Source organism: Etheostoma spectabile, chromosome 5 (genome assembly GCF_008692095.1).
Source record: "Etheostoma spectabile isolate EspeVRDwgs_2016 chromosome 5, UIUC_Espe_1.0, whole genome shotgun sequence".
In the NCBI taxonomy this organism is placed as follows: Eukaryota; Metazoa; Chordata; class Actinopteri; order Perciformes; family Percidae; genus Etheostoma; species Etheostoma spectabile.
In genome coordinates this window covers 5400794-5417561 of record NC_045737.1, presented here as the reverse complement: position 1 = coordinate 5417561, position 16768 = coordinate 5400794, and the positions used below count along the sequence as shown (strand labels likewise).

Genomic DNA, 16768 nt, shown 5'->3' with positions numbered 1-16768 from the left:
GGACCGGTCACCGGCTCCACTCAGTGTAATTTGTTTGGCAGGTGAAATGAGCTGTCAGTGCGTGTAATTTATCAATCTCACTGAATACAAAACTGATTGTCATGTTTTTTTGTTGTTACAAAGGTCATACATGTAGCTATGAAACAGGACACATGGTTAGGCGTATTTTAAAATTCATAGTGGGCTTAACAGTAATAGAATATTCTGATTTGATATAAATTTATGATAAATTCAAGACGTCCGAGATCAAAGCCGGGAACATAATCCCCAAAAAGGGAGAAAAACGGGGACATTTACAAGTTTGACGATCAATCTGATTGAAAAACCTAATGTTGTGTCTTTAAAAACAGAAAAGTCAGAACAGCGTCGGTGGCGACACTATGGGAACGTTCCCATAGTGTCGTCACCAACGCAGTGTCTCGTTCCCCTACCTTGGGGAACAAGGGTTACATACGTAACCCGAGACGTTCCATACAATGCTCTTTGCAAATAAAATCAATGATCAGTTCACTACTTTCATTGAATTTTGGGTGTTTCACTGCATTTCATAGCATTTAATAAAACAATGAAATGGTTTTTAAACAGTATCCTGACTAAACTTTGACAGTCTGTGATCATCAACTTAATTGTGACTATTTGTCAAACTAATTCACAACTGCCACTTTTGTAAAACTCAAAAATAACGTATTAATGAGGTTTATTGACCATGAATTTTAAAATACTGTAAAATCTGTGGTTATAAGTTGATGTTAGTATCCAGTGGTAGTGACAAAAAGCACAGATAAAAGTAATGGAAACCTCAAAAAAGCGAAAGAAACTCTGAAAAAAAGCGTCTAAAAAAGGGTTGACAACAAGTTTCATTGTTGTGGGAAGACAACACCAGGGTTAAAAAAAATATTGTACAAATTAAGTGTAGAAAATGGACTGTGCAAAGTGTAAGGAACCATTTCTCTATTTTCACTACTGGGGTTTTCTTTTGTTCATGGAATTTAAAGAAACTGCTTGAACTCTGAAAATTATTGAGTGTAATGAAAAAGCTACATGGACATTCTGACCTTGGACCTTGATCTTAGAGGACATTGTATTTACTAGTACAGTGCCCATTCAAAACGGGCCTGTTTGGAACAGGCCACTTGCAGCTTTACCGCTTATCCAAAGAACTTCTCACTCTACACTGCGCGTCCTTGGGTCCTTAGAATTACACCTGCTATGACATAGTTGCATCCCCTAGCAATGATAGACTATACGTGTCATTAGTTAACAGCTAGCTTTTTGGTACCAGGCTATTTCTGGGAACCAAAGTGTCAATCCAAAAGTTACATTGCGGTGCTTGATTTTTTTAAGTTTCCAACAATGTGGTCTCTCTTTCTTCTTCTGTTCTTTGATGCACTGTAGTAAGCAACGGAGAGCAAGTTATACCCAGCATGCCATTCGGCCGTGTAACAATTAGGGGTTCCCTTTCAATGCACCACACAGTGTGTACCTAACGCAGTACTAATTAAAGTGTCCCAAAGTTCTCAAGAGCTCGCACTTGACACTGCACATCCTTGGGACCTCAGCCAAGTGTGGAGTTGATCACAATACTTCGAAAGACAGACTGACAGACAGACCAGCAGACTGACAGACAGACAGACTGACAGACAGACAGACTGACAGACAGACAGACTGACAGACTGACAGACAGGACAGACCAGCAGACAGACACACAGACAGACAGACTGACAGACAGACAGACAGACCAGCAGACAGACAGACAGACTGACAGACAGACAGACAGACAGACCAGCAGACAGACAGACAGACAGACAGACAGACAGACAGACAGACAGACAGACTGACAGACAGACAGACCAGCAGACAGACAGACAGACACCTAAACACACAGGGAGAAGATCTGCAGCAATGAAATAAAACTAAAATATGATGTTTTTTTGGAAAATCAAACCACGTAAACCTATTCTGGTACAACCTCAAAATACAATTATGAACCTGAAAATGAGCATAATATGGGCGCTTTAACACATTTTGGAAAAAGCATTAAAGGCTCATGCAAAATTCCAAACAGGATCCCAGTTTAAACAGGATAGTCTATATGTTTGCAGGCACCCAGAAGCTTAACTTTTCTTTGTTTTTCTCATTTTGTCTTACTTTTCAGTTTCATGTGATGCAATGGATAAACCCTTTTTTTAGAAAGTATATCATTCATTCAAAAATTAAAGTAATTATATTGATTTTAATAAGTGTTTTCAGACATAAAAATTAAATGGAGTAGCCTACAGTGTGGCAATGTTTATAAGCCTACATGCGCCTCAGATGGGATGAAAAACATCTTATTTTCTTGTGTGTTTAGAGATTACATAGGTTGAATAAACTCTGGTTCTTTAATTTCTAAAGTTTATTCAACTACATTACAAGCCATTAGCCTTTCTCGACAATGAAAGCACTTTCATTTGGCCTGAAGCCCAGATCTCCTTTATTGTTGAGGGGAGCGTGAATACACACACACACACACACGCACACAGACACGCACATGCACGCACGCACTGCACAAACACACATGCACGCGCGCGCGCACTGAACACAGGTAGGCCACAGATGGCTGGCGCGTCACCTGAGTCAGCTTTCCTGTCCGTTCAGCTGGCTGATGGCTGGAACAAACCGGGACATTATTTAGTATTAACACAGAGGCCGAAGCTTCAACTTTTGATTTATTGAGCGGTTTAATGCTTTAAAATGGATTACCTCGTTTGGACTATTTTTAAATGCGTAACAGCTGTCAAAATGTTAGGTTAAAAGCGCGCAAGTCTGGAAGTCGGGAGGAATAGGCTACTTTGGGTGTCCGTGTCCTGAGAATAAAACGTTCACAGTACTAAAGGTTTCTGGATTTGGATTTGGCTCGTCTAGATCCCCTTCATTTAGTAAAACGCCTTCTTTTTTCCAGCCAGCCACAGTCCTCCATCAGGGGTATGAGTGCAGAGGAGCAGGACCGGTTGCGCTCTCTCTTTCACGTCTACGACGTGGACAACTCCGGGCGTATCGAGAGAAACGAGTTCCTCACCATCTGTGCGGAACTGCAGGTGTCCGTGGCCGAGGGGGACCGGATATTTAACCGACTGGACGTCGACAACGACGGAACCATCACCCTGGTGGAGTTCATCAGCGGCTTCCGCTACGGAGAGGTCATGGACTCGTACGGAGGAGACGTGTCCACCGCCTGGGAGAACTTCGAGAGGAGGCTGGGCGAACAGGCCAAGTTCATCCCCAGGTGAGAGCGCACACCTGTCCGCTGGGCAGCCAGGGAGGTGGTAGGCTACGGATGGATGGGTGGATGTCTTTAAAATATGGAAATTCTTTAGATGATATGAATGTGTTCAACAGTGAGCGCAGTGTGCCTTTAAAGGTTATGGTGAGACATAGCCTAATCCCCACCAGGAAATCCCCACATTTGCCTTTTAAAAGAGAAATCAATAAAAAAAACAGGTTAGTAGAGCTTTTTTAAAACAGCTCCAGTACAATGCACTAAAGATACAACTGCAGCCATGTTGTTTGAATAATATGCAGAAAAACAGTGACACTGACTGGGTGTAAGTGTGTTTGAGTGTTATATTTTTGTTTTGAGTGTGTCTATTTTCCTTTAGACATCTCATTAGAACCCAAAGATAAATAAATCTTTTCCAATGATAGGGTGAGAGCTGCCACACAGCTTCCACTTGAATTGAATCATAATGTATTATGGGAATTATTAAAATTGGGTGATATGGCTGACATCAATGTAAGTATTTTAAGTATAATAATATAATAACAATATTTTTCCAATATCAAATGTTCAGAAAGTTACACTAAAAAAGCCAAACTGATTAAATATGTATATCAGTATGTACTTACTGTATGTCCATCCCATTATTGTGAACACAATATCTCATGAGAGAAACTCTTCACAACATCCACTTGGACTCGCAGATAAACTGATTAGATTTTGGTTGTCAAAGGTCAGTGTCACTGTTAACTTTTAAAGCACATTTTTGTCCATAACTCAAATAATGAATACGCTAATTATGACAACATTTCACACAAATGTCTAATAGGATAAACTGATGAAGTAGTGACATTTTAAAAGGTGTAAGGTCATTTTCACTGTGACATCCTAATGTTCTACAAAAACCCTTTTCTGGCCATTATTCAGAGCCATACCTCAGACATAGAAGGGGATTTCACATTTGGTCAGATACCAAATTGTTGACTTGTCCACCTTGAAATTGTGGTGATTGCGTAGATCTTCTGTGCTGCGCCAGGTTGAAGAAGTGTGTTAAGCATCCATGTTTCACTAAATAATACACTTTTTTTTTTTTTTTTTAACTGCTTCAAAGTCTTTACTTTGTATAGTATAGGAGTCTGGACAGTCATGGATGTAACCTACAACTTGACTAGTTGCTGGAGGCCTACAAACACAAGGCGGTTATTTTAGTTTACTCAAATTTTTGGCAAAGTTCTTGCACACCTGCTTGATTTCAGACAACATTTAACATTTCAGAACACGTTTGTGGTCGTAGTTCCTGGTTTTGATATGAGCACCAGTACTCATGGCATTGAATTGGCATTATTATGTAATAACTTCAACTGGTACCCATTCCTGTCACTGTTTAAGTGTGTCTCCCTATGTGTGTTTGTGTGTGTGTGTGTGTAAGCCTGGCATGGGACTGCTATTACATCAGGACATTGATTTTCACAGTGGTGTTGTGTGCTAAATACACTCACTTATCTTCAAACACTTGCAGTCAGTGTTACAGCTATTAGCTGAGAGATACAAATTTGGAAAACAGCTCACTTCAGACAAGTGTCTGTTCTTCAGGATATGAAAGAATATTTTATGTGATTACAAGATAGAGACATCGAGAGAAAAAAATCAATTGCAATCCTATTCATAATTTTCTTGCTGACTGATGTGGATGTAATGAGTTGTGTGTTTTGGTTTCCATATTTGAATCTCTCAGCTGATTGAGACAGTGACTAATATTGCACCACAAGACAGCTCCTCTGCTTCCCTCCTTGCGTTTAGTTTATAAATGCTCCAGAAATATTTACTTTTTAGAAATTCACTTGTTAACACAATATTTGCGTGGAAACAATGTCTTAAAGTCCAAAGCACCTCATCATGCCTCCGTTTCAGAAGTCTGAATTATGGTTTCCTTATGCTTTGGACTTTTGATTGTGTTAATGTAAATAAGTGCTAAATATCCATATATTCTATATTCTGTATGTTTTTTGTTGAAGTCAGGGGAGATATGTTACAGAAATAAAAATAACAAATACAGAAAAACAAAACATGGTTCCACAGGGAGAAAAACAGAATAGGGAGCAAGTTTATTTGCAATATTTTGGTCATTTGACTTATTTCTGTGCAATTTCTTTGACATCAGGACTATAATCCTGTGATGAATAACACAAACAAAACATTAGCATTTTCTGTGTACTTAACATCTTAATAAGCTATTCTCGGGAGGAAGGATGTTTTATACGACTTATACAGCTATCCTGAACTGTCCTTAACTGGCATGAACACATCAATTACAACATCTCAACAGATTCTATGTACAACGCTCACTGTCTGTACTTGTGTGTTTTTTGTTATGATGAGTTTGTGTTGGACACTTATGATGTTGCAGCGCGCTGTTTCACTGGGAGTTATTGACAGACAAGCAGCAGTGTCTATATGCTTTAGCATTACAACCAGTCCGCCCTGTCTAAAGGCAAACACACACAAACACACTGACGCAGGACACTTTATCACTGTGTCATTTTTAAGACTTCAATACAACATAGACTGTGTGATTAAGTTTTACATTAACACATCCTTCTGGTTTCTGTATCGTTTTATAGTGGAGCACTGGTGCTTGCTGTAATTTAGTTTTGCGTTATGTGTCACTGGCAAATAAAGTAAAACAAAGTGTGCATCAAAATAATCACGATCACGTAATTTGTTTGGTCTATTTTTAGCTGGGCGTCTTTTGTGTATTGAACATTGTGTTGAAATGGTTGTTGACTCAACTTTAAAGTTAGTTATTGAGTTAAGTTATACAGCATATTGTCTTCCATGGGCCCGTACGCTGTGGAAACATAAATGGAAAGTTCGCCAGCTAATCCGACCACTATCAACTTTTTCATTAATTGTTTAGTCATCTTTTTGAGCAATTGAAAAAACTCAATCTACTAAACTAGAAATGCACAACAATACACAGGAACATCCAAATACTTTAAGGTTGCCATTTTGTTAAATATTTTATTTTTACGTTTTTAAAGAAATAATTAATCATTTTGGGAATTATGTTTTTTGAGGAGACCTCAGGCATTGGTGATATTATGTAATGGTTTCAGTTTCACACAAAGGAGTAGCAACTGGAGCAATTAACCACAAGGCGTGGCAATGACTGATTGACTCTCTCTCTCTACATGACTAAAACAACTTTTAAATGTACACTTTCCACCAAAACAAGTTCCTTTCCGAGTCTATTTTGCAGTGGCACCGTTGCTCTGTCCGGCGCCGCTCATGACGATTGTGATTGGTTTAAAGAAATGCCAATAAACCACAGCACGTTTCTCTCAAATCCAGGAATGCTGTGTGGACAAGGCAGACCTTCCTCCGCAGCGCTGTGGAGGAAGGTCTGGCAAAGTGAAACTATTCCTAAGGATTGATAAAATCATGCCAACAAACATGATGTTAATAGCTCAGTATTCTATACACTTCAAAGGTATAAAGGCTTTAGGCAGCCCACATTTTGCTGTAAGCCCAGTATAATATGCAACTTAATTTTACACAATATATGTAGCAGGGGGTCCCAGATCCATGTCTCTCTCAGTGAAGGGGTCATTGGCTTGAAAAATGTTGAAGACCCCTGTGTTTGGGTAAAACAATACTGTGTCACATGCCTGTAATACAGAACAAAGCTGACTTCAAATTCTGATTTTCTTTTTAGGAATGAAGAAGCAGCTATGTTGTACCAGAACATCAGTCTGACTGAGCCCAGACTGATAAATCAGTTTGAGAAAGTCATCACAAACTTCACCAAAGAGATCAAACAGCAGAACACAGAGATGGAAAACCTGGCCCTCGCCATCAAACGGTGGGAAACAAACAGACACGCATACAAACACTCAATATGTCCGTCAAATTAAGTGAAATGAAGATATTCATCTGACACTGATTTAAAACAGATTGATTGTTTAATTAATATTTTCTACAATAATTATGGCTTTCCTTCTTTTGTTTAAAACTGTTAAAAGACAGGCTGTTATTAAAGTAACCATAATAACATTTGATGGGGTACACACGGGTAGACAAGAAAAGTTCTCCTTGACAGTAGGACTGCAACACATGAGAATGCGTGAATGTGTTTAAACATCATAACATATTATGTATACTGAAAGGTAATAACAGGGCTGATAACACTGCATAACTGCTCGATGTTGGCTCATCTACCTGTTGATCTTTGTGCTGTCCTGCAGAAAACGGATTTCCCCCATAAAGTCAACTCTACAGTCTGTTTTTTTAACGTGCTGATTTAAAGAAAGGGTAGGCTCAAATGCAACACCAAGACTGAGAACATTGAGAAGTGATAGCGTTGTCGAGAGTTACATACTTGATCAAACTGGTGTCGAGCAGAGTAAAAGACCAGCATCTCTATTACCAGAATTTAAGCCATAAGCCTTGAGCCATGTTTCACATAAACCAATTCTATCCAATCAAATCCGTATTAGTAAGGCTTTGGCAGATAGTTATCTGATATTTATAAAATGAAATTTGAGAGTCTTGTAGTGGCTTCAGCTTTCAGCAATCTTTATAGCATCATGATGATTGGAGTAAGTTTTTATTAGTAGGTTAAGTCAGTATAAAGTAGGTAATGGATGGTGAAATTATCCTGTTCTTGTTTTGCAGAGTGCAGGACCAAGCATCAATGCAGCTCAGTGAAATGGATGATGAGATTGACCAACGCATTCATGCTGCTGAGAGAAAAGCACAAGAGCAGGTGGGACAAACTCAGACATAAGACTGACTTAACCCTCATGTTGTCCTTGGGTCAAATTGACCCGTTCTTATATCAGTGTTCTTTTCACATAACATGATTGATTCCACACAACGCTCCTTGGCAACTACAAATCTCTACTTTTATTAATTTTTAAAAAATTAAAGTGCTTTTGAAATAGTATTGAATAAAAGTTTATATATTCCAGTCTGTGATTATCCATCAACATAAATTCCTTTAATTTTAGTCTGAGTAATTCCTAATTTCTGCTTTTCTAACTCAAACGTTAGGTGTAATTTCCTATAAATGAGATTTATTGAACACAAATTCCAAAAATAACTGTGAAACTAAAGCTAATAAGTTAGTGTTACGAATTGTTAAACGTAAAAAAAAAACATTGAAAAAAGGGTTGAAAAAAAGGAACTTTACGTATAAAAAAGTTAACAACATCAGTTAAAAAGCGTCAACAAAAGTGTTGATTTTCAATTTTGACCGGAAGACAACACAAGGGATAAAGACAAAAACATGACGTTGAATCTTGTTTTAATAGTCCTAGCTCATGTGTTTGTTCCTCTGGAGTTTTTGTAAGTACAAGCGAAAGCAGGGTGCGTTTGTTCAGCTCTTCCCTTAAGTCAAACAAGCGTACATGGCTGGATATCAGATTACTCATCCATACTCAGTCATGTCTGCTGATCAGCTGGATTTCACAACTCTGTGGATCGTAGAAAGAAAACAGTAGATAGATAGAGGTGCTGGAGCCAGTGTTTGAAATGACTAGGCTGTATACATTTGTGATAATAAGGTTGGGTTATGTGTGGACGAAAATAATAGTCCATAAAGAATCAGGGTGCATGCTTGGGGATTCAAGTCGGCCGACGTGCCACCACTGAGGCTCCAGATATTTTTTGCGTTCACGTATGGTCACTGGCCACAATGAGATAAGTCAAATTTAGGGATAGATTTGTGGATTTCTCTGCTTCTGACAATTGTCAACAGTGATTGTCAGCAGGCATAAATTACTGCTACAAGGGCTTTTGAATTCTTTAATTATGGTTATTTTTATTACCTTGTTGGCCTTTGTTTTCCATCTTTTTCCATCAAGAATTGTGTGGATTGTGAGTTTTATGAAAGCTGGAGATATTTCCTGGAATCTGGTGAAACATTTTAAACAGTGTGGTGTGTGAAATACTAAGATTTGATAACAATATTTAGCTTGCCTTGACATAAAATGAAAAGTGAAAACAACTGACTCTGTGACAGAATAGTACAGATCGCCTGCTGGGTCAGGCTTCAGCACCTGATTTATTTAATTGTTATTTATTTACTTGTATGGATTTAATCTTTGACCTTATATTTAGTCCTGATGTTTCTTTAAAGCATGAGCGGGAACATAAACAGTGTCTTATCACTGTGTGTGTGTGTGTGTGTGTGTGTGTGTGTGTGTGTGTGTGTGTGTGTGTGTGTGTGTGTGTGTAAACTTATGTAAGTGTACTTCACTGACTCAGATAACTCAGAAGCTGCTGTTTGTTTTGGGCACCCAGTCATGTTCTGACACCTATAGGAGAGCTCTTGGAAACTGTAGATAGACAGTTGCTGATATCAATTCCACAGCTAGGCTCCGTCATTGGTTTAAAACCTGCCTTAAAATAGTCACAGATTAAGGTGTCCCAGATGCATGAATGTAGAGAGCAAACAAAAACACACACACACACACACACACACACACACACACACACAAACACACACCACACACTTTTAAAAACTCTTGTCTTAGTGAAAGTAATTATTTGCATTTTTGTTCTGTTTCGTGTTTTGTGCCTTTGTGTAGGAGAAGAAGCAAACTGAGGCTGCACTGAGTGAGTTACGGAGAAGTTATGAAACTGAAATGTGTGAGCTGCAGTGTAAAATCCAGAGGATGCAGATGGTAAATCTTTTCACCTGTTTGACTGCACTTCATTTTCACTACAACACACCATCAACATAGTAGGCCAAAACAGACTCTGGCAGTTAAATTTACAACCCTCTTGCTGTATGTTCTTAGCAGTGCTGTGCCTGTAGGACAACATGTAGACAATATGTGCACGGTAATAATGATGTACTATTTAGTGAGTGATTTAATGAGTGCATGAATATAAAACATCAGATTGGAGATGAGTATGCAAAATGTTAGGCTACAAATCACTTCAGTAAGATAAAACTCTAAAAGAAAAACAGTAAAAAAAAAATAAAAAAAAGTTGCACTGTTACTCTCCGGATGAAATTAGGGCTTGGGCATCATTACAAGGAGTGCTCTGCCGGAGAGAAGGATTTGACCTTTTGTGACACAAACGGCTCCTGAAACTGAACTGTACTGTACTGTTTGGGAAAACCACGGTTCTGATAAACAGCGGAAAATTTGGCCTCATGAAAACACAAATGTCAGCTGGACTCTACTGATTAAAACTCTAACATGATGGTGTGTATGTACATGTGCAGTATTTGCAGTTTCCAAAACTACAGCATGAGAGCAATCTGACTTAGGTCTACCCTTTAGTCAGAAACCATTAATCCTTACTATGTGAACTCGTCCATCAGATAGAAGAGAAGTACAAGAACATCACTGTGAAAGACGAGAGCTTGGCTCTGAAGAAGAAGATCAATGCGCTAACACTGGTGAGACCCAATATACTTATTTATAACATGCTTTCTTTCACTGTATCTTGTGGGAGGTGTCAAAGGCATTTTTCTTTTCTTTGCTTTTTTGTAGTTTATAACACACTCATATTCCTCCTATCTGCAGGAGAACCAGCGGTTAAAACAGGAGCTGATGAAGTCTCAGACCGAAGTCGCCTGTCTGCGCAGTGAGATCGACTCGCTAAAGACGGAGCTAACCGATCAAAGCATCAGCTCGGAACGGTGAATTTATTAGGGTTTGGTCTGGTTTTGTGTCCTTTGTGTCCTGTATGCTGTGTGTTGATATTTTTTAATTTCTTTTGTATCATTATTTAGATCCGTTTAGGCTAATTGGATTTGTCTTGATTCATGGAGTTGAGGTTAATCCTTTCTGCAGATTTGTTTTTTTGCAAGATGTTGAAGTGGAGTTGCAGTTCAATAGGCCTCAGCATTTCTGTCTGTGCTGATCCTACATAAGAGGATGCATTTTTATTCATTGCATTATAGAGAAGGAAAAAGGAATAATAAGACTCCCTCTCTCTACATGCACACACACTTTTTGCTTCCGGTGTAGACTCTTTTTGCAGAACAGGTTTTCTCCATCCTTTTCTCATCTAACTTGCAGATTTATGTGAACTTAAGAATAATAACCTTCTGACCTTCTGCACATTGTCTATTGTTTGCCTGTTTTTCTTGTGTGTTTACTTGTTTGTTTGTTTTGCTTTCATTGTAGAAAATGCTGCTGTAACAAGGGAATTTCCCCGCTGTGGGATGAATAAAGTATCATCTAATCTAATCTAATCTAAACATTTGCACCCTTGTTCTCCATTGGCTCTAAATGCTCCAACTTGCATACATTTTAAACCTATGTCTAAAAAATATTAATTAAAATAATCAATCTGTCCTCAATCTGCTTATCAAACGACCCCACTGTGGAGATGTTTTGCTGCAAAGGGACAGAGACAGACAGAGACAGAAAGAGACAGAGACCACGCCCGCCTCTGACTGACACACAGTCCGTTCCTTCCCGGGGGGGGGTTTCTTTTTGTCACAGCTGAAACAGGATATCCTGGAATGACTTCACACACACAATAACTTCTTCATAAGCGTTACTTAGCAACAGAAGCAACAGGAAAAATACTCTGCCTCCTTGGCTCAGGCCGTCTCAGTTATGGTCTTCACAATGTAATAATCATAATAATCATCAGGTGTAATAAGTTTGAGTAAATCAGTTGATCTGCTGTGAAAGAAACGTGCTGGTTTTACGGACATTAACTGGGATACAGAGGCATGCTATATCTTCAATCTTATTTCATCTCAGTTTTCAGGGAAGTCAGGGAATTTGTGGAGGTAATGTGCAAGGATGTCCACTAAAAAGAGACTTCCACTGGCACTAAGTCCGGTTTTCATAACTTTGGTAGTTCATTTGTTTAATATTCATAATAACAAACAATTGTGTTTTTTGTTTTTCTTGCAGAGACGAAGAGTTTATCAAACACTTTTCTGATGAGCGAGAAGTCCTGGAGAGACAGATTGAGATTCTGCAGTAAGTCAGACAGTATCGTACACGCCAACTAATGAGTTCTTATTGTACTTAGATATTACTTAGAGTCAAGAAAGAAAAATAGATATATTGGGGAAATAAGGAATTATAATAATGACTTTTTTCCTTTCTGTGCTGATAGGACAGCCAACAGGAAGCTGCATGACAGCAACGATGGACTGAGGTCTGCCTTGGAGAGGACCTCAAAGGTAAAGCTACACAGTTCAACTAAAAATAATCCAAATTTAAAACTAGTTCAGTTTCCAAGTTGCAAGAGGCTGATGTATTGCATTCATTGGGTTTGTTGGGTTGGTGGACATATAAACGTTGCATTCTGATGCTATTATATAGAAAAATACATTTCACTTTTGGCTCATTTGATATGATTTATTTAGGCTTATGTTGATTTGAACTGAGTTTAAATCTTTTTTAGTTTTGTTGCAGGTCATCAAAGTTGAATTGCACTCTAATAGGCCTCAGCATTTGATTTGATTAATCAGGTTTACTGCAGCTCTCTCTGCTGTATATTTGGAGATGCATTATGGATTTATGGTATTCCGATGCTTAGACCTGTACACATGACTGTGACATGTTTGGCAGTATCATTCAGAGTTTATTTTCACTTGTTGTGTGTTACAGTCTAGCAACGGTGGATCACCAGGAGAAATAAACAGAAGCAGAAGTAAAAGCATCTGCTACACATCACCCTATGCACTAATGGACAGGTAAGACCTGCAAACAATGACGTCTTAAGAATCCTCTAGACTAAATTTATATCTGTTCAGATATCACCATGCCATCTGGACCAGTGTGTGAATGCTACTCTTTCAGTATGAGCCATATATTATATTAGCTTACTTTCCTAAAGCATTTTAATTGTTCCTTTTAGAACCAAGTCAAATTTACAAGTGTAAAACCTATTATTTTGAGTTGCATCTAGTACAGTTTAAGGTTTAACAGTAGATTTAGAATAATTAACTGGTTAGCAGCTGCAGGAAATGTATTTCAGACCATGTTCATCAGGTTTTAATCATTTGCATCTCCAGCAAATGAAAAAGGGACTGAAGGCTTGTTTCTCCTAGAACATATTGTTGTTCATTTACACAGTATGAAAGTCAATTTTGACTGTGCTGAGAGATATTTAATTTAAGGTTCTGTCCAAGCTCATGAGCTGAGAAGTTGAACCATGTGATTCTATGGTGTTTAGGGACAAAGGTTTTTTTTTCTCAATGTGATAAAGAAGTAGGATATAAATTACATACACTTTTTGACATCAACATGATATTTTATGTTGAAGTGAAACAAGTATCCCTGTCATGGCCACAAAGAAAGAAAAAACTCCTGCAAAGTGTTTTAGCATTAGTATAAGTATTACATTATGCCATTCACATACTTTGTACATTTACTGGTAAGAGTACAGATGCACTGGTAATGTTACACTTTACCTTCAAATGTAGAAAAACAAGATAAAGGCATTATTATAAAAAAAACAGCTTATACATGTACACATACACAGTGAACTGTACTGTGATTATGCACACTACACACAGTCTACACACACTGTGTGATTGATACAGATCCTTTGCAGACTTAAATAATTACGCACAGGCCATTCTAACATTAACACATCCACCTCAAATCCATGGAGGCGAAAGGTGCTGGACCACTGAAGAGTAGGAAGAATGTTGATGGCTCTGGTCCAATGGTGTTTTCCGTCATTTTTTTGGGACCAAAGCAGAATTCTCAGAGACAAATATTTTAAAACTCAGGCAAATGAAAACAAAGCTATCTGAGTGGCTGGATACATTAGGGATAGGGCTCTTTGTAATTCAGCTCTACCTTGTGTTTTATGTCATAGATCATTTCCTGAACTCTTCCCTAGGTTCGGCCAACACATGGATGATTTCCCCCTGTACAGCCGCCGGCCCAGTTGTGACACTCTGGCCCTGGCCATGTGTGACCCAGGCCTGAGGCGCAGACACAGCAGCGAGTGCGAGGAGGACAGTCTGCCTGAGATCTACGTGGACAGCGGCCTGTCGACACTCAGAGGTTCACACAGAGGCTACGACCCAGAACAGGAGGTCAGAGGTCAAGAAGATGAGGAAGAGAAGGAGAAGAAAAGGGAGGATGACAACAACGATAGTTTGATGGGGGAAAACTCTGACACTGAAGTGAGACAATAAGAGACACGTGTGCATGCCCATCGATACTGCAGCAATGCAATATTTTCTTTTAACAAGTCTCAGGTTGTGATGTTGTAAAGAAGTTATAGTGATAACACGTGTGTTCTGTGTCAGATGTTTGTATTAATGTTACAATGTCTGCTTCACAGCCAGCAGAGACTCAGGGCAGTGAATCAGCATTTGGGTCGGACAGCAGCTCAGTTTTGGACTGGAAGCCATCTGAACCCATTAGTGAGACCAAACCCCCAGCCCCAACTATACGGAAAGCCCTCAGCGCCATCAGTGTGCAGGTATGAGAGAAACGGACGAGAGGAAGGAGAGAGGGATTCAAAATAAAGGGAGATAGAGACCTTCTCCCTTTTTTTATATTATTGTTATGATGATTTTGGTAACATACATACATTTTGTCCAGAGCTACCATAATTTCAAAATGTACAATTTGTACAATTGTAGAATCTCCTGCTGCTGCTAGTGTAGCTTTGGAGCTTGTTTTATGTATTTTTTTTTTTAATTTTCTGACTTGTAATTAGACCTGCAATAAATCCCTCTTCTCCATCACTGAACTAAGCTGATGATGAGATACAAAGCAGCTATTGCAAAATACAGGACAACATATATTTAACATGAAATAGATATGCAGAATGTAAATACTCTGCCACTCTGTCCCCTCTCCAGAAGGAGGACCAGAACCGCACTGACCTGGGCTACGTGATATCCGAGAAGGCCTACAGGATCGTGCTGGCTGGAGATGCTGCTGTGGGAAAGTCCAGCTTCCTGCTTCGCCTCTGCAAGAACGAATTCAAATTAAACTCCAGCGCTACACTGGGTCAGTTGGAGAAACTAAATCCAACTGTCTGTTAATCTTATGTTAAAATAACAAGCTTTAGTGTCTTGTTCTCACTTCCTTTACCCGACAAATTAAGGCAAAAACTATTCCTCAAGAATTTGCAGTTGACTGATAAATGCTGCATTTCTGCACATGGTGAAGTCAAAGCTACAGTAAAGCTACAGAAAATAATTAGTTAATCTGATCAAGCACTGTGACTGAGCAAGGCCACGACTATTTAAAAAAAAATCTTTTTCCTTTCATTACCAGCTTAGTAGTGTGACATGTTGATTGTGTCTCTGTTGTGTGTTCAGGAGTGGATTTCCAGATGAAGACACTAATCGTAGACGGAGAACCCGTTTCACTACAACTATGGGACACTGCAGGACAAGAGAGGTGTGTGTTGGTGTGAATAGAATTGTATTGTTTTATCAGATGTTTGTTGTTTAGAACTTTTCATTTAGAGATGTGTTTTTAAGAGCAAAGTTAAACTAACACACACACACACACACAGGGCTTAAGCAAACATGCTGTATTTAGCCTATCACAACCAATAAGTAAAATGAGGTATGCTTGTGTGTATCTTGATTTTCTCCCATCCTCTCAGGTTCCGCAGCATTGCTAAGTCTTATTTTCGCCGGGCAGACGGTGTGTTGCTGCTGTACGATGTCACCTGTGAGAAGAGCTTTCTTAACGTTCGAGAGTGGGTGGACATGATCGAGGTAATGCGCTGCGCTCCTCTGCTAAAGACCTGCTGACTGACACTGTTTGTATTTAGCAAAAAAGTTCCGGACTTCGGCAGAACAGAGTGAAGATGAAATCTATCCATTCTTCTGGAATTGCAATTTGTATTGGCAGCATTTGTTTCATTACATGGGGTTTTAAGCAAATGTGCTGCACATGTTCATTTGAATATCAAACTAAGTGATCTTGTTCTCTCTTTTACATGCAGCAGATATGTAAGTGTGGTATGTAGATTGTTTAGATTGTGTTCTGTTGTTATACTTTGGGCATGTTGACATTGCTGTGACTTTTGATTTTTGCATGCTGTAGGTGCATGTTGTGTGCTGTGTCATATAATGCACTATGTACACAGTGTGGTACTTGATGTCAAACCAATACTATAGTCTTTAAAGGTGCCCTGCCACATATAACCGTTTTTACTTGTGTTGTTTGTAATATGTTAGGTCATTATGAGTTTGTGTGAGGTCGTGAATGTGAAAATGAACTGCTACCTCCTCTGTCAGTGAAAAGAAATAAGAAGAGAAATTAGGCCAATTACAAAAGCTGGTCAGTCTGACGTCATGTTGCCTGAGCTCATTACTATTCCTGAGCTTGTCCAGTTGTGCTGGGTAAAGGAAGCTGATAGCAAGGCTCTCATTGGATAGCTGTTAGTCAATCAGAGTCAAGCAGCTTAGCTCATTGAATATTAATAAGAACTGGCACAAATCGAGCTGAGTCTTCCTATAGGCTATCTATACCACGCTAGAATGGCTTGAAACAAGGTAACCAAGGCATTTTTTACACAAAAAAATGTTACAGAGTC

General features: G+C 38.9%; 1 protein-coding gene across 4 annotated transcripts in view; it reads left to right on the top strand.

Moving 5' to 3' along the window:
• The first annotated feature begins 2625 nt into the window (after positions 1-2625).
• The window catches only part of rasef (RAS and EF-hand domain containing), a 16581-nt gene continuing 2438 nt past the window's right edge, over positions 2626-16768 (top strand). For 2 of the 4 annotated variants that reach the window (XM_032515079.1, XM_032515080.1), the window contains exons 1-14: positions 2626-3265; positions 6972-7118; positions 7931-8021; positions 9847-9942; positions 10593-10670; positions 10798-10913; positions 12148-12216; positions 12356-12422; positions 12853-12938; positions 14072-14384; positions 14546-14686; positions 15072-15222; positions 15537-15618; positions 15830-15944. In XM_032515079.1, coding sequence (XP_032370970.1) covers positions 2967-3265; positions 6972-7118; positions 7931-8021; positions 9847-9942; positions 10593-10670; positions 10798-10913; positions 12148-12216; positions 12356-12422; positions 12853-12938; positions 14072-14384; positions 14546-14686; positions 15072-15222; positions 15537-15618; positions 15830-15944 — 1851 coding nt within the window. In that variant the 5' untranslated portion in view covers positions 2626-2966. The remainder of the gene's footprint in view (positions 3266-6971; positions 7119-7930; positions 8022-9846; positions 9943-10592; positions 10671-10797; positions 10914-12147; positions 12217-12355; positions 12423-12852; positions 12939-14071; positions 14385-14545; positions 14687-15071; positions 15223-15536; positions 15619-15829; positions 15945-16768) is intronic. The other 2 variants (XM_032515081.1, XM_032515082.1) reach the window with 1 other exon arrangement.